At 32.7% G+C, this 24,055-nt stretch overlaps 1 protein-coding gene across 1 annotated transcript; it reads right to left on the reverse strand.

The window, feature by feature from the left end:
• Positions 1-704: 704 nt before the first annotated feature.
• On the reverse strand, positions 705-18,541 carry LOC126890735 (lipase 3-like). The gene is made up of 4 exons (XM_050659908.1): positions 18,177-18,541; positions 17,582-17,961; positions 8,454-8,639; positions 705-1,235 (listed from the first exon to the last, which is right to left on the reverse strand). Exons 1-4 carry the CDS (start codon positions 18,436-18,438, stop codon positions 789-791), a joined length of 1,275 nt encoding a protein of 424 aa, XP_050515865.1. The 5' UTR covers positions 18,439-18,541; the 3' UTR covers positions 705-788.
• Between the last annotated feature and the right edge of the window lie 5,514 nt (positions 18,542-24,055).

The raw sequence follows: 24,055 nt of genomic DNA on the forward strand, positions 1-24,055 counted from the left end.
GTTTAGTATAATCATTGATTAATATACATGGTGTTCTAATAAAATAATCATCATATTATGCTACATTGAATAATCCAATAATGAAATTGTAAATTTTGAACACCCTGTAAATAAATGTGTAATAATCAATCATGGAATGCATTAATGATAAGATAGTTACCAGACCGTATTGTCATAAAATGACAATGTAATACAATGACATTAATTAACTTTATCTTTTGTTTTAAAATCGATTTACAGATTAAGAATTTAAATAATTGTAAATTACGCAAGAACTATGACACCTAGGTACAGTCGGAAAAATGAAAGAATACCCATGAACGAACATATAAAACACGCTGTATTTTCCTGTCACCGTGTCACAAAGAAAATTTTCCAGTGCAAGTAGATGTAACAATAATTATTACATGTATTTGCGCTGGCCAATTTTTTGTCTGACACTGTGGCAGGAAAATACAGTGTGTTTTATATGTTCGTTCATGGGTATTCTTTCATTTTTCCTACTATATAGGACATCCATATACCATTCGAAAGAGGTAAATTTGTTTAGTATAAATATTTAGGTTATTTTAAAAAAATAAATCTATGGAAATATGATATAAAAACTTATTTTTAGAAAAAATATCAATTTTTTATTAATTGTTTAGTGCAAAAACATAATTTTCTTACCATTATTATTGTATCAATAAAAATAAAGAGAAAACTTTGACATTTAATATATATAATATTTATTGCTTAACATATATTTTAATATATATCATTATAAATGATAATATATATTACATATTTTAATCTTCGTATTTATTAAGAATGCTCATAATTTTCTCATAAATAAGCTTTGGAGCATCCTTTCCAAATAGATAGTCCATGTGGTTCCATGTCGGGATAGGAACCCAAAACTTTTCCCTAACACTCTTCAAATGTTGGTACAAGTTTTCAACATCCGTTTCATGCGCGAGCCAATCATTAGAGCTGTAGATAAGATGAACAGGGGCCTTAACGTTAAATAGATTATAATCGGGTGGTACTTCAGATCCGTTGTACAATTTCTTGTTCTTAATTTTGCCAAAATCGTATTTGCGGAAATGGCCAGAAACTACTTCTTGTGTATAATGTAAGATTTGTCTAGTAGCAGCACCAGCTGGATAGTGAGCATATATAACAGCTGTATCTTTGGCGTCCATTTCATTTGGACTGAAACCAGCGAGGGCAAATATAGAAATTTTACAATAGACCTATAAAAATAAGTATCTTTACCAAAAGTAATTAATCAGATATCATAATAATATAATATACAGTATTGGAAATCTTTTTTTCGGAACATAAGCACTTTCAATGCAATAAGTTAGATCCTTGATTTGCAATTATCCAGTGTAAATTTCAAGACAACGTTGATGTTTTAAAATTAATTCAAGTGTTCGACTATAATCCCTTTACCGCCGGCTATCGCACAAACGATGCAATCCGATGGGGCACCTCGGTTCAGTGCAGTCGAACAAATGAATTAAATATGAAATATCACGACGTTGTCTTGAAATTTACACTGGTTAATTGCAAATCAAGAATCTAACTTATTGCATTGAAAGTTCCTATGTTCCGAAAAAAATGTCCACTACTGTACAATATACTGTACATACAAATAGCACAATTATTTTTAATAGTTGAATTAAAATGCATAATAAAGGATAATAATAGAAAACCATTTTGAGATTATAAAATCGGTGATTTGCATAGAAATATATCTAATACTAAGAAATAGACTGCGCGCTGCAATCTAAAACTATGCGGCCAGTGGGCAGAGAAAAATGAATATATTAGGTATAGGCATCTTTTTCTCATCGACGGGATTTATCAAATTGTAGACCCATATCACAGTATACAGAGGCTAGGTTAGGTTAGGTTAGGTGTATACCATAGACATATAATACCTAGACTGCGCATCCCGAACAGAGTACGTGCCTCCTAGTGGCGGGATACGGGCAACAATACATTGGCTTATAGGGCAGTCCTTACAGTAGGGATCCTGGCCTATTCGCTCCGAGCGTTAACAAAGTGTCAAAGCAAAATCGACCGACCTGCTCATGGTGGCGGTTTTTTGAAATTTTATCAGGACGCTTTGTGTATGTTTACATGAGACATTTAAAAAAAATGCCGTGTCACGCTAGTGATATTATGTATTAATATAAACAGAAAATAAAAACGCACTTAATCTGATATAAATTCTTCACTTTCCAATATTGATTATCAGTTTGATTTTGTATACATAACCTCACTATCGCAGTTTATGTCAATAAATCTTTATTAACGAAAAAGAAAATATTTTTGTTGCACTATAAATTACAATATAAATTAATAACTAATGAATTCTAACAATTGTATTCGGTTATAATCACTACAGAATAAAATATTCAAGTTTAACAAAATAATCCCATAAGACTCAGGGCCGGTTGTTCGAACGCTAATCAACATTGACAACTGTCAATGTCAACTTTGGTTGGGTTGCTGAAAACATAGTTAATTATAATTATGAGATTAGTTAGTCAATTAACATAATAATTATTAACATAATTGATTAACTAATTTCATAATGGTCATCAATAATTATGTTTTCGGCAACCCAACCAAAGTTGACATTGACAGTTATGACAGTAATTAAGTATTTGATAGTGATCAATGTTGATTAGAGTTCGAACAACCGGCCCTTAATGTTAAAACGTCCTGACAAAATCTGACAGCGTGTCACGTGACTGTAAGTAGAGGGGAGACGCACGGAGCCAATACAGAAAAATGCAGGCGGGTGTGGGGTAATACTGCACTTTGGTTGCATTGGTGGTGTATTGGCTAAACGTGCAGGGCAGGGTATGGAGCTGATAGAAAAGGCATTCAGGCATCAAATATCCAAAAAATCTTTTCAGGCCATAATAATGGAAAGAACTTCTCCAACGCAATAAAAACTTATACTGAAATGATAGCATCTCCTGAGGTAAAATATTCCGGAAGTAAAATGAGCCTCCGTTCGGATCTTCTGGTGAGGACTATCTCAGGGGGAACACCATTACAGGTTAGAAAAATCAGGATAGGGTCTTGGAATCTTGGTAGTCTTACAGGTAAGAGTCTGGAGTTAGTGGATGCGCTCAAACGAAGAAGAGTTCAAATTGCTTGTATTCAAGAAACTAGATGGAAAGGACAAAGGGCGAAAGAACTAGGTGAAGGATACAAATTGTGGTATGTAGGGAGTAGTAACCCTAGAAATGGAGTTGGTATAATTGCTGATAGTGAAATGAAAGATAACGTAGTAGAAGTTGTAAGAACGAGTGATAGAATGATGTCAGTGAAATTTGTAATTGATAAAGAGGTATTAAATGTTGTGTGTGTGTATGCTCCTCAAACAGGTCTGGGTGAGAATGAAAGAAGAGCTTTCTATGACCAATTAGGAGACGTACTGAATGATATTCCAGCAGAGGAGAAAGTTATAATAGGAGGTGATTTCAATGCTCATGTGGGCCAAGCCAAGAAAGCATATGAAACAATACATGGGGAATTAGGCTTTGGAACTAGAAATGAAGCTGGAGATGACATGCTTGAATTAGCAACAGCATTGGATATGGTGATTGTTAACACATTCTTTAAAAAGAGAGAAACTCAACTTATTACCTACAAAAGTGGACAACATCAATCCCAAATAGACTACTTCATGATAAGGAAAGAATACATACGTGAATGCAAGGACTGCAAGGTAACAGTTAGTGAGACAGTAAGCCAACAACATAAGCTGCTTGTTCTGGACATCGAAGTAAAAAGCGAAACTAAACAAAAATATCGGAAAGGACCACAAAAATCAAGTGGTGGATGCTAAAAGATGAGAGAGAAGGTCTATTCAGGGAAAGAATAGTAGAAAAAATATATTGGAACATGAAAGAAAGCCCTAACCAAGTTTGGAGAAAAATGGCCAATATTATTAGAGAGACGGCTATTGAAATACTTGGGAAAACGTCAGGAAAGAGTTTGAGGATAAATAGACTTGGTGGTGGTCAAATGAAGTACAAGGAAAAATAAAAGAGAAGGGAAAATTATATAAAAAGTGGCAAGAAACCAGATCGGACATAGATCTCCAAAACTATATGGTCGCCCAAAAGGAAGCGAAAGTAGCAGTAGCAAAAGCTAAAGCAGAAGCTTGTTCAACCCTATAATACCAGGGAAGGCGAAGCAAAGATATATAAAATAGCCAAACAGAAAGCAAAGAAAGCAAGAGATTTTAATCAGATTAGATGTATCCGAGATGAAAATAATAAAATACTAATTCACGAAAATGATGTCAAAAAGAGATGGAGAAAGTATTTTGACAGTTTATTAAATGAAGAATTTGACAGAAAGCCTGTGGAGTTATCGGAGACAGTAACAGCAATGGTTACCAGAATAACAAACGAGGAAGTGGCTCAAGCGCTTCAAAAAATAAAGAAAGGAAAAGCAGTCTGACCTGATGATATTTCTGGGGAAGTATGGAGAGCATTGAGAGAGACAGGACTAAGTTGGCTAGCAGGTCTATTTAATAGAATTATGGAAGTTGGACAAATGCCAGACGAATGGAGAAGCAGTATACTGGTACCTGTTTACAAAACAAGGGAGATATACAACAATGTACAAACTATAGGGCTATAAAACTACTTAGCCACACCATGAAAATATGGGAGAGAGTAATTGATAGACGGATACGTGAAGAAACCGAAATATCCGATAATCAATTTGGTTTTATGCAGGGCAGATCAACAACAGATGCAATTTTCATTGTAAGGCAACTGATGGAAAAATACAGGAATAAAGAGACTAACGCTCATATTGTATTCATTGATCTTGAGAAAGCATATGATAGAGTTCCTCGAGAGATTCTGTGGTGGGCACTCAATAAGAAAGGAGTCCCTGGCGAATATGTAAAGATTGTGAGAGATATGTATGAAGGAGTAACGACTAGTGTTAGAACAGGTGTTGGAGAGACTGATACATTTCAGGTGAAAGTAGGATTGCACCAAGGCTCGGTGCTTAGTACTTATTTATTCTCTTAGTTTTGGACCAGATAACAGCGAAACTACAGGGTAGCATTCCATGGTACCTAATGTATGCTGATGATGTAGTGTTAATAGAAAATAGTGAAAGAGACTTAGAACAAAAACTGGAACAGTGGAGACAAGCTCTGGAGAAAAAAGGTTTAAAACTTAGTAGGACAAAAACAGAGTATTTGGAATATTCATTTAAAGATGGAGTTACTACAAATAAAATGGTATCTTTGGATGGTGAAAAGCAATAGTTTTAAGTACCTAGGATCGCTATTACAGAGTAATGGAGAAATAGATGGAGATGCATGCAGTAGAATTAGGGCTGGATGGATGAAGTGGAAAGAAGCGAGTGGTGTGTTGTGTGACAGAAAAATTCCAATGAAGCGGAAGGGAAAATTCTATAAAACAGCCATAACACCGGCTATGATGTACGGAACTGAATGTTGGGCAGTGAAAAAGAAAGAGGAACAACGAATGCATGTGGCGGAAATGAGAATGCTTAGATGGATGAGTGGAGTGATAAAGAAGAGAAGAAGTCTAGGTGTGGCACCAATTGATGCCAAAATGAGAGAGCATAGGTTAAGATGGTTTGATCATGTTCCACGTCGAGACGTTAATCACCCAATACGAAGAATAGCTGAAGTGCAGATTCCTGGAATGAGTAGGAGAGGAAGACCAAAGAAGACCTGGGGGGAGACGATAAGGCAGGACATGTTGGTAAAGGGGATTAACATTGATATGACCCAAGATAGAATTGTGTGGAGAAATGCAATTAGGGAAGCCGACCCCGCATAGGGATAAGGCAAAGAGAATGATGATGACTGCGCGCTGCCATCTAAAACTAAGTGACGATTGCGACAATGAAAACTGAGGCTATTAGGTGGGAAGTCTCTTTCTAATCGACGGGGTTTATCAAGTGACATTGGGTTTATCGATCACGTCACTTTCTCACTGTTGCTGATTTGATGAACTCCTCCGATTAGAGAGAGACTACCCACCTAATAGCCTCAGTTTTCTCTGCCGAAATCGTCAATTAGTTTTAGATGGCAGCGCACAGTCTAGGTATTATATGTTTATGGTGTAGGTATACTGTACCCAAACTGGCCCATACCCAATGAGATTGGATAAACCTCGTCGATTAGAAGGGGATGTCTATATCTACCTAATACAGTAATTTTTCTATGTCGCATTGGTCGCATAGTTTTGAATTGCAGCACGCAGTCTAGGTATGTGATATATGTCTATGGTAATTTGACGAAAGGCAAAAAGTTATTAGGTGTGTTCGTAGTAAGATCAGTAACCGTTGCCCAAGGTTCATAGATAGGGGTTAGGTTATCTCATAACTATGTGGGCGGAAGCGAGAGGGAGGGGAATGCCTACGTCACTCGTACGACAAAGTCAAGTTTGACAGTTGTGTGTGGTTATATTTCCGTATATTTTTGTGAAATTTTCTTATAATATCGTTTATTTGTTTAATATTTGTTGAGTTTTTAAGCATATAAGGACTATATTACTATAATTACTTATTTGGGTCCTATACAAAGGCAGTAATGACTTGTGAAGTGTGTTTTCGTAACCGTGTAAGGTTAGTTTAACAATTATAATATTACACATAATAATATGTAGTTTTGTATGTTATAATAATAAAACATTTTTTAGATGAGTGGTGGTAACATTTGTAGCATAGCTATATGTAAAAGCAACTCCAAAATTCCTGAACCAGATGGAAACAAAATAATGTTTTTGGACATTTCCCAATACCTTAACATTATCAAACAATAATGGATAATAAAATGTTACAAGATAAATGGGCCTCTAAATAAGAAAATAGGTAGCAAACATTTCCTCGTTTCTGAATATGTTAATATTATGTTACGTCTTTTTTATATTTTAACCTAATAATGAATTATTTATATTATTTGTTCTTTTGTTGTTGCATACCACCAAAAATGATAAAAGTGCTGCACATTCTACGAAAAACATAATAAGTAAGTACCTACATATTAGTATTTTTGATTTTAAACTTTTTCTTCTATTTTTTTGGATTTTTGTGCTAATTAAATTATTTTATTGCACATAATAAGTGTTAAATGAATTCTAGTATTTTGTTAGCAGACTATTGATTTTTAAGGGAAACATTGATATAATTACCAATATAAGAACCACTTAATATACCTATACCCAAGAAAATCTCAAAATATATTGCAAAACCTAAGTTTTTGAACCTTTTATTAGCATTGACTCTTATGACAATTTTAAAATTGTCGTACGGATGACGTATTCCCGCCTTTAAAAAGCCAGCCTTTGATTGGTCTACAGTTATGAGACAACCTACGCCCTAATCTATTAACCTTGACCGTCGCCAACCATCAGACGCAGGCGCTTTCGTAGTGTACGAACGCAAACTGTTAACTGCACAAGTGTTGCCACAGGTCTTGGACAAAATTTCGGGAGACTGCTCCTATTTTTTCAGTAGAAATCGTCAAATTTCGGTGGATTTCATTTTTTGCTTCTTTTGCTATCACATTGCAAAAAATGATACTTTAGGAACGAGTATTCAAAAATAAACTACATTCATCATCATATAATGATCAATAATCACCATTCATCATAAAAATCATTCAAAGTTCAAAATCGGTATACCTTAAAAAAATGTATTTTGTCCAAAATAAATTTCTCCTGTTTTAAGATTTTAATATAAATACTGTTTTTAGTTTGGAATTATCTTCTATATCTAAATAAGACACAATCCTTTAGTATTCAATATTCAGATTCAGGTAGATACATTTTACCCCCAAAATCATAATACATATAAAATGACAAAGGACTGGTTATAAAATTGATATCGGTAAATCCGTATCTGCTGGTTCGCACATTGTGTCACAAGCTAGTAAAAGCAATTCAAGCATTCTTGAAAACTGACTAAACTCTGTAGCGAAATCTATCCACTAAAAAAATTTAATAACAATTTTGATTTTTCGGTAGAAAAAAAGGAGAATTAGGTAGATCGGTAGATTTGACAGGTATTCGGTAGATCTACCGAAAAATCCTTAGCTGTGGCATCACTGAACTGCACATCGGTAACTGTTAATTAATAGCGCATGCGTCTAATAGTTGGCAGCTGATCGTACTACTAAAAATAGAGAATAAGAGAATAGGTAAGCAAACAAAGATGGCTTAAGGTTATTTTACGATATCTTTTTGAAAATGAAATTGCCGAAATCATGTTTTAGAATAGAATATCTTCAATTATTTTTATAGTATTTGACGGCAGTGAATGCAGTGTTTATAACAAATGATGTGCGTGCACTAATTGTTTCTATAAGATAGCTCAAACATGTATTATTTCATTTTTAATCCAACTACTTAATTAAACCTATTTAAGTTAATACTTATACTTACTGCTCCAACTCCCACACCACATATGGCGTCATTAAGCAAAACTAAAAATGCTGTAGAAGGAAAAAATTCATTTTTTCCAATAAATGTCTGCTGGTTTCCAAAAGGTAAGTTGCCATAAGCTAAAGCTCTAACCAACGGACTGACCAAATGTTGCATGAAGGCTACCGGAGCTAAGCTAATGTGTGCCTAAAAGAAAATAACATCTAATTGGTAATTAATGATGCAATGAGAATTATCTTGTAACAAAAAAGTTTATCTTCGACGTATTCCAATAATGTGTTAAATTCGGCAGAAAGATCGCATTTTCAAGAATCTTCGTGACGTTCGGTATAATTCCAGAACATAAGGCGTAACGAATAGAGATGGAGTGATCGAGTTGTTCTAGAATAATGTATTTTTGTATACATATACAGGGTGTTTCATTAATAATTGTCCATATAGTAACTGAAGAAACCTTAGCACAAAATACGAAGATTTAACCTAAAACACTTAAATAAAATGGGGTTCGTTACTAAGTTACAGGGTGTTTTATCTAAAAATTTAAAAACTATTTTTGCTCAGCATTTTAAAACTATTCAACGTATCCTTTTCATACTTGGTAGGAAGTATAGGTACTGTACAAACTACTCAATTATGTTACAAAAACGTTTCTAGCTGTTTCCAGAGGCGTACGACGGGGGAAAGTGAATGGTTGACCCTTTCCAAATTCTACGCCACTGGCGGAATTGCTATTTTAGTTTAATTTTTGGATTTTCCAATATTTTCTATGAAAATAATATCCGCTTCATTCGTAACGATAAAGTCATTAGTTTTCGAGATCTTTTAAGTTAAAAATGAAACGACACGGTTATTTTGATTAATCTAGTGTATCCCTTCATTTTTAAGTTCAAATATCTCTAAAACTAATCATTTTATCGTTACGAATGAAGAGTATATTATTTACGTAAAAAGTATTGGAAAATCAAAAAATTACACTAAAATAGCAATTTCGTCAGTGGCGTAGAATTTGGGAAGGGTCAACCAGCCACTATCCCCTGTCGTACGCCTCTGGTAGTAGCTAGAAACGTTTATTGATCTTAATTTAGTAGGGTGTACAGTGCCGACACTTTCTGCCAAGTATGATAAGAATAGGCCAAATAGTTTTAAAGTACTGGCTACAAATAATTTTTAAATTTTAATCATATATGAATCATATCATAAATTAATCAAAATAACTGTGCCGTTTCATATTTAACTTCAAATATCTCGAAAACTAATGACTTTATCGTTACCAAATAAGAGTATATTATTTACGTAGAAAGTATTGGTGAATCTAAAAATGACACTAAAATAGTAATTCCTCCAGTGGCGTAGAATTTGAGAAGGGTCAACCATTCACTATCCCCTGTCATACGCCTCTGGTAGTAGCTAGAAACGTTTGTGTATCATAGTTTAGTAGGGTGTATAGTAATCGCACTTTCTGCCAAGCATGAAAAGGATATGTCGAATAGTTTTCAAATGCTGAGCAAAAATAGTTTTTAAATTTTTAGATAAAACACCCTGTAACTCAGTAAGGAACCACATTTTATTTAAGTGTTTTAGGTTAAATCTTCGTATTTTGAGCTAAGGTTTCTCCAGTTACTATATGGACAATTATTAATGAAACACCCTGTATAAGGAGCGCCGTTATTCATTTTTTTTGTTTGAAGGTAATATTGTGCTGTAAATAAATGGATTATATAAATTATAACCGCCCTTTCCTTTTTAATCGTTACAGCGGTGTCACGTGCGTTGGGTAATTTATTCATTTAAAAATAAATTAAACGGTGGCCCTTGAAAAGATATTTGAACTTTTGAAAAGTATTGTTTATTGAGCACATCCTCGTAGTTCACAGCACCACTTAGAAGTGAGAGTAAAACAGTTGCTTTAACAAGTAGAAGAGCGGAATGAAGACTGCAGCGGGTGCAAGAAGATCCTTCAAAGGCAAATGAGGGATGTTCTCAACAAGAATGGAGGTGGCCGAGAGATATTCCAGTTTGAGTCAGCAGAAAAAGCATTTTAACTAAAATAATTTATGGAAAATTCTCATTATTTTCTCATTAGGTAACATACCAATAAGAAAAAGTTATTTATTTTTTAAGGGAAGAGGATATGAATTTTAAATAAGCATTTTTCTACTTCAGATGCAAATCCACTAATGGATGTTAGCGATCACATTTTCCATTAACTCTCTGTTTCGTACAATAGGTATCAGAGATTCTGTGTCGTTAATCCCTGCCCATTGCCTTATGTTTCGGAGCCGGGACATTTTCTTGCGTCCTATTCATCTCGCCTTTAATTTTACCATGGATTATAATAAGTTGAAGAAACTGGTATTTTTCATTTTGCATGATGTGACCCAGATACGCCGTTTTCCTTTTCTTGATACTTTCGAAAATTTGGCGTTCTTGGTTGATTCTTTTAAGGACATCTACATTTGTGACTTTTGCTGTCCGTGGTATCTATAGGATACGGTGATAAAGCCACATTTCGAAAGCTTCTAATCTGTTTATATTCCTCGTTTAAATAAGAATACTTCTTAATAAAAGAAGGGATTCACTTCGATGAAATGCATACGTCAATATGTGAAACCTAAAACTAAGGACCTGTATGAGGCTGATTTTATATTTAAATGAATGTCAAAGATATAGTCCAGGGTAATAAGAATTTTCTCGGGACACTCAAAGATCCAGGTAGCTGACTACTTTTTTAGTTATTGTAGACCTATAGGAAGAAAACCTACCTGTTTCCTGCCTAGAGTTCGCGTCCGTTTTTTAATTATTAACAATTTAGTACAAAAATCGCGATTTTTTTAGATTTTTTGCACCCCATTTAAAAGTTAAATAGTTGACATAAAATTACAAAATTCAATTTTTTAGAACATTGAAAAACCTTCAAAATGCCGATTTTTGTAAGTTAAAAAGTTAATTTGTTGCTACGCAAACTGCAAAATAAGTGAAAATCGGTATTTGTTAATAACTATTACTAAAACTACCTTAGAACTTCAGTGTTTCACCCAAAGTTGGGTATTGGGGTACTTAACAAACCTTTAAAATTTGAGACCGATATATTAATTATTAGTTTAAGAGTTATTCTATTTGTTTATCACAGAGACCTTTATTTTGCAATAACATAAGACCGAAAATAATGAAGATAGGGCAATTCTTTAGGATTCAAAATCGCGATTTTTGCACTAAATTGTTAATAATTAAATACCGGACGCCAACTCTAGGCAGGAAACAGGTAGGTTTTCTTCCTATAGGTCTACAATAACTAAAAAAGTAGTCAGCTACCTGGATCTTTGAGTGTCCCGAACATGGTATATTTCTAGCTTATTAACCTGGAGTAATAAAGAAGTAAAGAGACCTGTTAGAAGCCATTTAATTCTTATACCAACTTATAAACAAACTGTCATAAGCCCTCTTGTTGACTCGTATATCCAAAAAGGGTATGCTGTTTATTGTGAAGTCCTCTAATTTACAAGTGAACTGTAAGAATCAAAACCATAACTAGGGGAGTGCAATTAGAACGAAAAGATACAATGTTTCGGAAAAAATCAAACAAGGTTATATTTTTCTAAAACTATTTTTGTTAGTTTATAAGTATGTTAAAGTAAAAAGTTCTACTCACAAATTTCGCCGCTAATTGTTTATTAATTGTTTAAACAATAACAATTGTTTTGTATAAATAATGTTAAGAATATGGGTGAATTCAACATTTTATTTTGATAAAAAATATTTTTATTTTAGTTTTGATTATGCTGAACCCGAATCTGACATTACAGTTTGCAAATTCAAAATGGCGGATTCAAAATGGCCGATTTTTTCCTAAAAATCCTTCAAAAGTAGTTGTAAAATCAGAATTTTTTTAATAAAACGTGTTTGTTTACATATATATGTGGATATTTTTGAGAGGTTGCTGAACCTGAATCAAATTTTGATAATTTAAATTATAAAATGGCAGATCCAAAATGGCGGATAACTTAAAAAATTGTTGTAGAATCATAATTTCTTTACAAAACGTATTTATTTCTACATATATTTATTTTTGAGAGCTTTGATAAACCTAACTTAAATGTTAACATTATAAACTATAAAATGGCGGATCCAAAATGCGGATTTTCTAAAAAGAACATAATAAAGAACATTTTTCTAAAACATTTATTGTCTTTATTTTTAACAGGTTGTTGAATCTGAATTAAAGATTAAAAATTTAAATTTCAAAATGGCGGATCCAAAATGGCGGATATTTAAATGAAAAACAAGTAGAATTCAATCAAACAAATATGGAATTTCATTCTTAAAAAAAAGATAAACAAATAATTTTCTCAATAATATTAAAAATTAAAATGTATTAGAAAGAATATTTAAAAAAAAACAAATTTTCAATTAGAAGGATATAATTACATATTGGAATATAGTTTTTAATTCCAAACAACTTTTATTTATAAAATTTTTCGATATTGTGAAATATAAAGATACTTTACTTTTGAGTCAAATTCATATTTTTTACATATCTCGTACAAAATTAACAAAATTTGATATTTGATGGTTGCATCTTATATTATATACGATGCAGAGTATTTTATAAAGAATAACTTTTTTTCGTAAAACTGATATTAAAAAAGTTATCAATAGGTTCCAAGTTACGCAGACATACTGTATAAGAGCTAAAAAAAAATTTTTTGCTGAACATTTATTATTGTTGAAGCTTATTATTAAATGTATTTTAATTAAGTTTTACAGAAAAAAGTTTTGATCACTCTGTATATACATTTTTTCAGCTGGCAATTTTCGTTTTTTGTATTACATTTTTGTTATCTTTCTTAGTTTTCTCAAAAATAATTGTTTATTTCATTTTTAAACTAAAATAATTCAGTGTTTTTTTAAAGATTACATAACAAGCTTTAAAAAAATAGCAAAAAAGTTGTATTAGATTTATTCAAACTTGAGTAATACCGTCTTAAAATGGTGGGAATTCTGTAAAACTACGAAGTTTTCAAAAATTACATTTTTTGAGACATCGTATTACTTGAATTAAATTTTTGAGATTTTTTTTTAATAAAACATCGTTTAGTAAGATGATTTAGAGGTAAGTTGTGCAAATTTGAGAGTTTTATAAGTAAAATTGTATTAGTTACACATTTTTAAATAATTCTTAAACAAAATTCATGTAAGGCTCACTTTCCACCCACACCGTATTTATGTCCATACATTTTATTTCTCTTTTTTGTAAAATTTCTTTTGATCCATTAGTTAAAGAATTACATTAAAAAAACTCAACCGTGCACTTCTTCCAAGGCTAGTTTACAGTGCGCCAATGTGTGTGAGAAGGGCGACTTTAGCGTTATAAATAAAAAATTACAGAAGCTAGAGATTTAATTTTAGAAAAAACTTTATATAAGGTGTTTTTTGTAAAATTTTCTGAATTTTTCAATGGTCAAGTCAGTTTTTTTCTAAAAATTATATTTTCGGAGTTATTTAAAAAACATCTAACTTCGCTGTTCATTTGTTTAATAAAAAATGAAGCACCCACTTCTCGAGTAGAACTTTTTGATATGTTGTTTATTAAACATTTTTTAATGAAATTACAAAAAGTTTTATCTTGTTTGATTTTTTCCGAAGTGAAAATCTAAATGCACTCCCCTAAACAACAAAGCTAAGGATATACAGGGTGTTCCGAAAAGATTGGTCATAAATTATACCACACATTCTGGGGTCAAAAATAGTTCGACTAACTTAGCTTAGTACAAATGTGCTCATAAAAAAAGTTACAGCCCTTTGAAGTTACAAAATGAAAATCGATTTTTTTCAATATATCGAACTATTAGAGACTTTTTATTGAAAATAGACATGGGGCATTCTTATGGCAGGAACATCTTAAAACAAAATTATAGTAAAATTTGTCCACCCTATAAAAATTTTATGGGGTTTTGTTCCCTTAAACCCCCCAAATGTTTGTGTACATTCCAATTAAACTATTATTGTGGTAACATTAGTTAAACACAGTAACTTTTTTGCCTCTTAGTATTTTTTTAGATAAGCCAGTTCTTATCGGGGTGCGGCTTCTTTTTTAATATGTTTACATACAAATTTTATGGGGGTTTTGTTCTTTTAAACCCGCCAAATGTTTGTGTACGTTCCAATTAAACTATTATTGTAGTACCTTTAGGTAAACACAGTGTTTTTAAAACTTTTTTGCCTCTTAGTCTTTTTTTGATAAGTCACCTTTTATCGAGATGTGGCTTCTTTTTCAAAATATACCTGATAATGTAAATTATAAATAAATTTTCAGATTATTAACAGCTCTCTATAATCGTACTTAACCATATACAAATATGTGGTGGATCCGACAAATATTAAAAATATCTCCATAAACACTGGCTTATCGAAAAAGTACTAAGAGGCAAAAAAGTTTTAAAAATATTGTGTTTACCTAATAGTGTAACAATAATAATTTAATTGGAACGTACACAAAAGTTTGGGGGGGTTTAAGGGAACAAAACCCCCATAAAGTTTTTATGGGGTGCACAAATTTCACTTTAATTTTTTTTAAGATGTTGCTACTATAAGAATGCCACATGTCCATTTTCAATAAAAAAATCTCTAAGAGTTTTCGATATATGAAAAAAAATCGATTTTCAGTTTGGGCTTCAAAGGGCTGTAACTTTTTTGTGTGCACTACTGTATATAGGTAAGTGAGGTTCAATCAATCTTTTTTTGACCTCAGAATCTGTGGTATAATTTATGACGAATCTTTTCGGGACACCCTGTATAAAACAGTAATAAGCCCCACGGTGACCTATAGTAGCTAAGTATGGACTATGAAAAAAGCAAATACGGAGAAATTTGAAAGATGGAAAAGGAAAATACTCAGAGTAATATATGGAGGCAAGAAACACGGAGGAACGTTGGGTACGATGAACAAACAGGGAACCAGGGAACTAGAGGAACTTTATAGTATAAAGAACTAAGCATCGGTCGCTTCATAAAAGCACAGAGCAGAGAGTGTAATGGATGGCACACGTGATAAGGATGGAAAGGAAGAGGATGCCAAAGATGATCCGAAAAAGGGCAAAATCACGAAAAAAGGAAAGGTAGACCTAGGAAAAGCTGGTTTGATAGCGTACAGGAATATCTCAGAAATGAGAGAATTATGGAGGAGAATAGTAAGTCAATTTAGTAGGTAAGGAGCATGATGGGACAAGAAACCACCCCACTTAATACAAGTTTTGTAATATATAGTGTTATACTATTGTATTATAATAATATTTGTATTTTTAGAACTAGGCCTTCAAGGCTTGTTGAGCAAAAAGTACATACAAAATCAATGGGAAAATCGCAGTAGCTGGCCGTATACCATAGTTGTGCCATAGTTAAAAAACTAATACAGAAGTAAAAAGACACAGTCTGTGTCTTTTGAACTGGCAAGAACCACGCGTTCCAATCGAGCAAGGAACCATGTTGCTCTGTAACTACTAGGTTAAAATCCATTAACATCGACTTAGAGTCGCCTTCTATCTATCTAATCAGCCCTAAACATCCATCCTTGGATATAGGCCTCCTCTTCCTTCTTCCATGCCTCTCTATCTTGGGCAATTTGCATCCATTTTGACCCAGTGTGTTTCTTCAGGTCATCTGACCATCGCATCTGTGGCCTTCCCCTTTTTCGTTTGTGGTTCCATGGTCTCCAATGTATTACCATCTTAGTCCATCTTTCATCCTTCTGCCGTAGTGTGTGTCCGGCGAACTTCCATTTAAGCTTTGCTACTTGGGTAGAGACGTCTTTCACTTTTGTTTTGTTACGGATCCATTCGTTTCTTTTCCTGTCTGATAATTTAATGTTCAGCATTTGTCTTTCCATGGCTCTTTCCATGGCTATTGCTATTTTTTCCATATTCTCTTTTGTAAACGTCCATGTCTGAGAGCCATATATTAAAACAGGGAGTATACATTGATTGAAGACTTTTGTTTTTAGGTATTGCGGGTATTTTCTGTTCTTTAGAATATAAGACAGTTTTCCGAATGATGCCCAGGCCAACCCTATTCTTCTCTTTATTTCTTCGGTCTGATTTTCTTTATTTAATCTAGTGATTTGTCCTAGATATATATATATATATATATATATATATATATATATATATATATATATATATATATATTCTTTTACTTGTTCTATTCTTGTTTGTGCCACTGTAATTACTAGTTCTTCTTGTTGATTGGTCATGGTTTTTGTTTTACTGTAATTCATCTTCAGTCCTATCTTTGTCGATTCTCTATCTAGTTCTTCCATCATTCTTTGTAATTCTTCACTTCTTTCTGCTATTAATACAATATCATCAGCATATCGTAAGTGATTCAGATATTGCCCGTTTATGTTTATACCCAAACCATCCCAGTGCAGTTGTTTGAACACATCTTCTAGCGCTTGGTTGAATAGCTTGGGCGAGATGGTATCTCCTTGTCTTACTCCTCGGTTTATTTTAATAGGCTCCGTTTATTTTAATAGGCTCCGTTTGTTTCATTAGCTTGATAGTTGTTGTTGCCTTATCATATATATTTGTAATTAAGTCGGTATATCTGTAGTCTATTCTGCTGTTTTGTAGGGAATTCTTTACTGCCCAGTGTTCCACACTATCAAATGCTTTTTCGAAGTCAATAAATGCCATGTATAGCGGGATATGATATTCGTTAGCTTTTTCGATTAATATCTTCATCGTTAAAAGGTGGTCACTTGTACTGAAGCTTTTTCTAAATCCGGCTTGTTCTCTTGCCTGGTATCCATCTAATTTAGTTGTTAATCTGTTTGTTAATATCTTGGTTAATAGTTTGTACATCACATTTAGAGTCGCCTTACTTTATACAATTATATTATGTAAACCATATATTTCGATGTCACCACTTTCATTAGTGTGCTAGTTTCATGTACGTACCAGAATGCACTGTGGGTGATCTGAATCAGATCGAAAACGTTTTGCTTAATCCATTTGGACGACATTTCAAAAAGTTTTAATAAACATTTTTATAAGTACCGAGATACAAATTGAAGTTTTTAGTTCTGTATTAGTTTAGTTTAAAAAAATATATATTTGATGACTATGCATACTCACCTTGACTTTTCGGTTATATTCTGGTTTTTCAGAGGTCATAACGTAAAATGAAGTTGTCCCTTGTGAATGCCCAACATGAAATACCTGCGATTTTCCTGTGGTTTTCAAAATATAATCTATCATGGTCGGTATGTCGTAAATCCCAATTTCATTCCAGCTGAAGTCCCAGAATGCATCAGCATCTTTGTCCGGATTGAGTGTCGTGTGATTTCTAGAATAAGTATTACCTCTAACATTTCCTAGCCAAACGTCATAACCCTCATCAGCCAGTAGGAACGAGAGACTCTTGTTTGGACCGAGAATTACCCAATCAGCCGATGAGCATAAAAGTCCATGTTGAAGGTAAACAGGTATATTTTTTTTAGTCTTGTTAGTGTTACCTGATAATAAAAAATATCAAAAATAAATTAATAAGTACATATATCAAATAAAACTAATATTAATAACAGAAAAAAGCTATTGATCTTTTACTAATACTATTTCAGTTTAGTTTAAACTAATTCAATCCATTTACCCAGAAAATTTATGCAAAAATTTACAAAAACTACAAGGGAAGAATAACAGGAAAATATTAAATAATAAATTAATTAAGTACCATGTGGAATCCTATGCATATTTAAAATGTATCCATCTGGTGTAGTTACATAATGACTTTCTGACTCATATCCAGCTTCTTTGATAAATTCTGGAATAGGGGTTCTCTTTGGCGGCGAATCAAAGCTAAAAACATTGTTCATAGAGTCCTTGACGAAATCGGATCCACCATGTATAAGATTTTTGGCGGAGTCCAATATGTTAATACCAGAAGTTGAATAAACACACCAAACGCACAATAAAAATATTACTTTATACTTCATATTGACTACTACACGGCTACTAACAATAAAAATACCATGGTAAGTGGCCAAATTTATATCAACATTTTTATCTAAAAATTAATTAGGTTGTACAAAAATAAAAGGTTGTGATGGTTCAGTTAACATTATTAAAAGATATGTCAGCCAATTATTTAAGTATCGTAATGAAATTAGTACAGTTAAAAATAAAATCGCACCTTGAAAACCATGGGGCAGTAACTGCAAAAATCATAATATTAAGTTACGAGCATTTTAAGTTTTTGTAAAGTTAATTTTATTTACTGTAATTCCAAAAATTATGGTATACCCTATTCCACAAATATACGCCTGTTTTGGATTACTTCGACAACGAATATTTTACTGTGCAAAATAAGAAGAACGAAAGTAAATTGTAAATTACATTGTTGTTTATTGGAATAATTATTAGCGCCATTTACTTTCGTACTTCTTATGTTGCACAGTAAAATATTCGTTGTCGAAGTAATCCAAAACAGGCGTATGTTCGTGGAATGGCCCATACAAACCTGGTATTTGGCATAATTGTCTTTAATTTTCCATATTTTTATATGCATTTAGAAGTACATAAAATTTCCTCAAGGAAATAGGTATTTTAGCACATACGGCCATATGGTTTTAAAAAATATATCAATTTTCGCAAATGATGCAGTAAAAATACTATCAAATAACAGTTTTTTTTATTTAAGATTGTACTTATTTATTACAAATTTTTAGTGTTAACACCTAATCAAAATCTTGCATATTATAATCTGTCTGTTCGGTTTCTATTGTTGCATTGGTCACGTTTAAATCTGCATAAAACCTATGATAGTGCTCTTGAATAACATTAGCCTTACGTAGTGAGAGTCTACACAATATAAGTATGAGTCCAATATATTATATGTCCGATGTACACATTTCATTAATTTTTTGACTACTGTGAACCATTGCGCAGGCACGTAAATTGGTCCTCTTTTAAAGCCTTTTTTTCTCAATTAAAGAATGCACGTTATCTACCGTATTTTGGGAGTGACCCGTTATCAAAAATTTGTGGGTAATTTTAGGTGTATGTTCAATTTCTGCACTGCATATTGATAAAGATAGACAATATACTTATTCTTATTTTGCCCACTGCCGTTATCTGAGTAAAATATTATTTCTTTTTCCCTGGCATGGTTCCTCAGAAATTGTAACAGGAATGACGCTATTTATTTGAATCACGATTAGAAATTCGCTCGAACCAAAGACAGAAGTGTCCTGCATTTGTGGTAAGGTAAAAAATTGTGAAATTAAATGTTGATAATCTCCTTTTGTAATAAAATAAAGAGACTTCGCCGGAAGGCGTCGTCGGTAGTAATGATTATAAATCAAAACAAGCAGTGATGCAAGTGTTTGATTTTGCAGATTTTAAGTCATTTATTTCTCTTTTCTATTGAGTTCCACTACTTGACGGTGAGTATTATAGGCTGTTTCTAATGTCGATTTATCTAATTAATTTCTGTAACTTTCTCACAGCAAGCAAAGGTATTTTTGGACTTAAAGAAGTCTATATTGAATTCCGTGTGAAATATGGTCATCATCGTAGCGTAATTTCCGAACACCAAACCATTTTCTTAGCAAAATTTTATATAATCCCGATGAATATCAGCAAGAGTTTTGTCATCATTGACGAATTATCTGGTAGTTTGTTTCCTTAGGTAGTGAGATTCCACTCTAGGGATGGACTCGATGTAAATTATTATGTTTTGTTTCACGACTTCGTTGATTCTTTTTCCATTCTTATGAGTTCCTCGCTTTTCTTTTGGGGTAAACCCATCTGCAGTACGACGTGTGACGACGTTGTATATTAATTTGTTATAGTCTTGTCGCTTATTTCCAGTGTTGCAATGAAATTGTGCTTACACATTCTATGTTTTGTTGCATTCAAAGCATTTTTCCTCAGTACATCTTGCTTTTATTTTACGAGCGTGGGTCACATTTTGCACATATTGCCATATAGATCTGAGTTTTTGTTCCAATTTTAGAACCGTAGATCATCAACTGCAGATAATGCCTAATGGTATAAAAAGAAGAATCGATTTTTGACAAAAGCCATAGGGATGTATCTTTCTGGTGCCGAACTTAAAATTCGTTGCAGATGCTGCTATATATAGCATTAAAAAATAGATATTTTTTTCCTATATGACTGAATTCAAAGCTCATTTCATGAAGAAATTGCAGATATTGCCATATGGTTTCCAAGGTGCGAAATATAAAGCTATGCAAGTCTGAAACACCAGTATTTACCTATTCAATATTGTATGAGTTCCAAAATATCAAGACTGCTTGTCAAGTTCAAGACCGGTGAACTTTCTGCCTTAGAAATAATAAATGTTACATTATTTAGTCGATTAACATTATCGACTTTTATTTTGATTAGGTACCTATGTAAAAATTAAGAAGACTGCATACTTAGGGCACATATTATGAGAAGAACGATACCTACACTTATCAGCAACAGGTACTCGAACGCAAGATAGAGGGTAAGAGGGTCTAGGACGTAAAAATATGTTATGGCTGCGTAATATTCGCCAATGGAGAAGAATCCACAGCTGACTGAAAAATTCTGACTATCTAACATCTAATCTTAGAGGACAATGTATGGTGGACCTATACGCAGACATGCACGACACCTTAAGAAGAAGAAGGTAATAGAGTACCCTTCCGAAAAAGTGTTACATATAGTACCTCTTCTTCTTTTTTTGTATAGGCATTACTTTGTTTTTTCAATGTGCCTCCAATAAGTTGTCGTTACATCGTTTTCGTGGTCTTCGTCTTCCCAGTGATTGTCTTCCTATTGGGGAGCCCTCTCTCACAGTGACGGTTTAAGGCAAGGCATCATGGGGCCCTAGGTGGCCATAAGAAGTAGTCCCCTTTATAGCGACCATTTACTTAATTCAAATTTACAGATATGTATGTTGTTTTGGGAAGTAGTGACTCCAAAAATAAATTAGGACAATGTGCAATATAACAGAATTAACTGAAACCCTCGAGGTTACTTGCACCGCATAAACGAACGTCGGTCGTCTCTTCTCCTCGCAGTTGTAGATAAATCGGTTTTACTGTAAAAAAAGATCATTTTTCTTTTTACTTATTATGTTACTTTGCTAAAGATTTAAGTAAAATCACTGCATCTGATTTTATAGTTGGATATTTTATTGTTTACTAGCAGCACTAAAACGTTCTAAAATTTTGGACCACATAATGGTTAAAAGAGCTATTTGATACCTACTAATTTTTCTATACAACATTTGTACTGCTTTAACAGCATCAAATCTAGCTGACCATCTAGTATACAAGTCTTTTAACCGACATTTCGCAATAACTTGTCATGAATCATTTACTCACGGTTTTTGCTCCGAACAGAAGAACCGCTTGGCTTGACACGAAATTTGGCATACACATAGCTAACATGTAGCTAACATGTCAAAGAAAAACAGTGATATTGTGCCGATATGATTTTGCCCTGGGGATGAGTGCCCCCCCTTCGGCGGTGAAAAAACATACGTTCAAAATAAGTGCGAAAAGAGATAAACTGATTAATTCTAAGTTTTGTTCTATAGAGTTTTTTCACTAAGACAATACTTTTCGAGTTATTTGCTAGTGAAAATGTTCATTTTTCAACAAAAAAAAAACACGTTTTTAGAAGGTTTGTCGCAAATAACTCAAAAATTAATATTTTATCGAAAAAATATTATTAGGGAAAATATAGTGTATACGAAAGTAAAAATAAATGGTGTATGTATGTAGTATGTGGACCCAATATAAGCAGAGCTGGAGCTAATTAAAAGTAGATTCTTATTCGACAAATTCCAAACTTCAAATGTTAAAAAAGCTTTATTTTTGTTTTTTTTTAACAAGTTTCTAGTATCAAAATTAAGCAAGTTAAGCTCAAAATATTGTTGGTCCGTTGGTCCCTTTTTTTAGCTTGAAAATCACCCCCTAGTTTGTACTTATGTATTATTTATATGATCTGTAAGTTTCACCGGTTCACAGTGCTTATATTTAAAAAATTATGATTTAAAGTAAAACAATTTTTTTTGGAATTTTGAAAAAATGTTTTTTTTTTTCAAAATGACCTAGAAATTATTAGTGATACCAAAAATCTCAAAGAGTAAAAAATATGTAGGTTTTGCTTTTCTGAATATTTTAGATTTGTGTTTTTTTGGGAAGATAAAAATTTGTATACACTCGTGATTAGTGATTTGTTCAAGTCCTATCTACTACAGCCCTTTCATAAATAAGCACTTTATACCGATAAAACTTACAGAGCATATAAACAATACATAAGTAAAGTAGCTTGTGAAGCGGCCACGATTAATTTCATTTAAGATGCTAATTATCAGGTGATTTGCACCAGTTTTTCTTACCAAAAAAAGGGATCAACTATATTTTGAGCGTATTTTGCTTACTTTTTACTCTAGAAACTTTTGACAAACAAAAATAAAGTTAAACACATTAAAAAGTTATCCCTGAAAAGTGCTTTATTTTTTGGTTATTTCACGTTGAAATATTCGATTAGGAATTTGACCAATAAGAATCTACTTTTCATTAGCTACAACTCTGCTTTTACTAGATCTACAACCTTCATTAGTACACAGTTTTTCACTTTTTTATAAGCTATATTTTTGCTAAGAATATTTTTTTCGATGAAATACTCACTTTTTGAGTTATTTGCGAAAAACCGTCTAAAAACGACTTTTCTTTTGTTGAAAAATGAACAAATTCGCTCGAAAATAACTCAAAATGTATTGACTTAGTGAAAAACCTCTATTGAACAAAAATTGCTTAAAATTATTTAATTTATCCACTGCCGGATGTATTTCGACCGTAATTTTTTTTTCACCCCTGAGAAGGGGTGGACTCAACCTCAGAGCAAAAGCACACACCGACACAATATCACTATTTTTCTTTGACATGTTAGCTATGTGTATGCCAAATTTTATGTCAATCCAAGCTCTTCTTTAAAATCCAAAGGTTTTTTAAAATCCGGAGGTTTTGCAATATTTTACCGTGCGTAAATGGACTATAAAGCCCATCGGTGGGCACAAATTAAAAAAAAACGAATTTTTCTTAAATCATACCAAAATAATTAACAGCTTCTAAGCAAAATTTGCTTGCAAAAATTTATTACCAAATTGAGGGAATGATTAGAACATGGAAAATAAAATGCCTAAACTGCTTAATTTAACTTGAAGTCGGTTATCAATAAAATAAATAGGTGACGAAAAAAAAACAAAAACTGGAGCCCGTCAAAGCATTTCTGAGGTTTACGGCGCCACTGTGCCGTAACGGTTGCTTATACGAAAAAAATGCATACAACCTTATTTGTAGAGAAAATAGTGGCCTTTAATTCCGTATAAGTTTTGTTTCAAAAAAATGCCTAAACTGCTTAATTTAACTTGAAGTCGGTTATCAATAAAATAAATAGGTGACGAAAAAAAAACAAAAACTGGAGCCCGTCAAAGCATTTCTGAGGTTTACGGCGCCACTGTGCCGTAACGGTTGCTTATACGAAAAAAATGCATACAACCTTATTTGTAGAGAAAATAGTGGCCTTTAATTCCGTATAAGTTTTGTT

The sequence above is a fragment of the Diabrotica virgifera genome, chromosome 8 (assembly GCF_917563875.1).
Source record: "Diabrotica virgifera virgifera chromosome 8, PGI_DIABVI_V3a".
NCBI lineage: Eukaryota > Metazoa > Arthropoda > Insecta > Coleoptera > Chrysomelidae > Diabrotica > Diabrotica virgifera.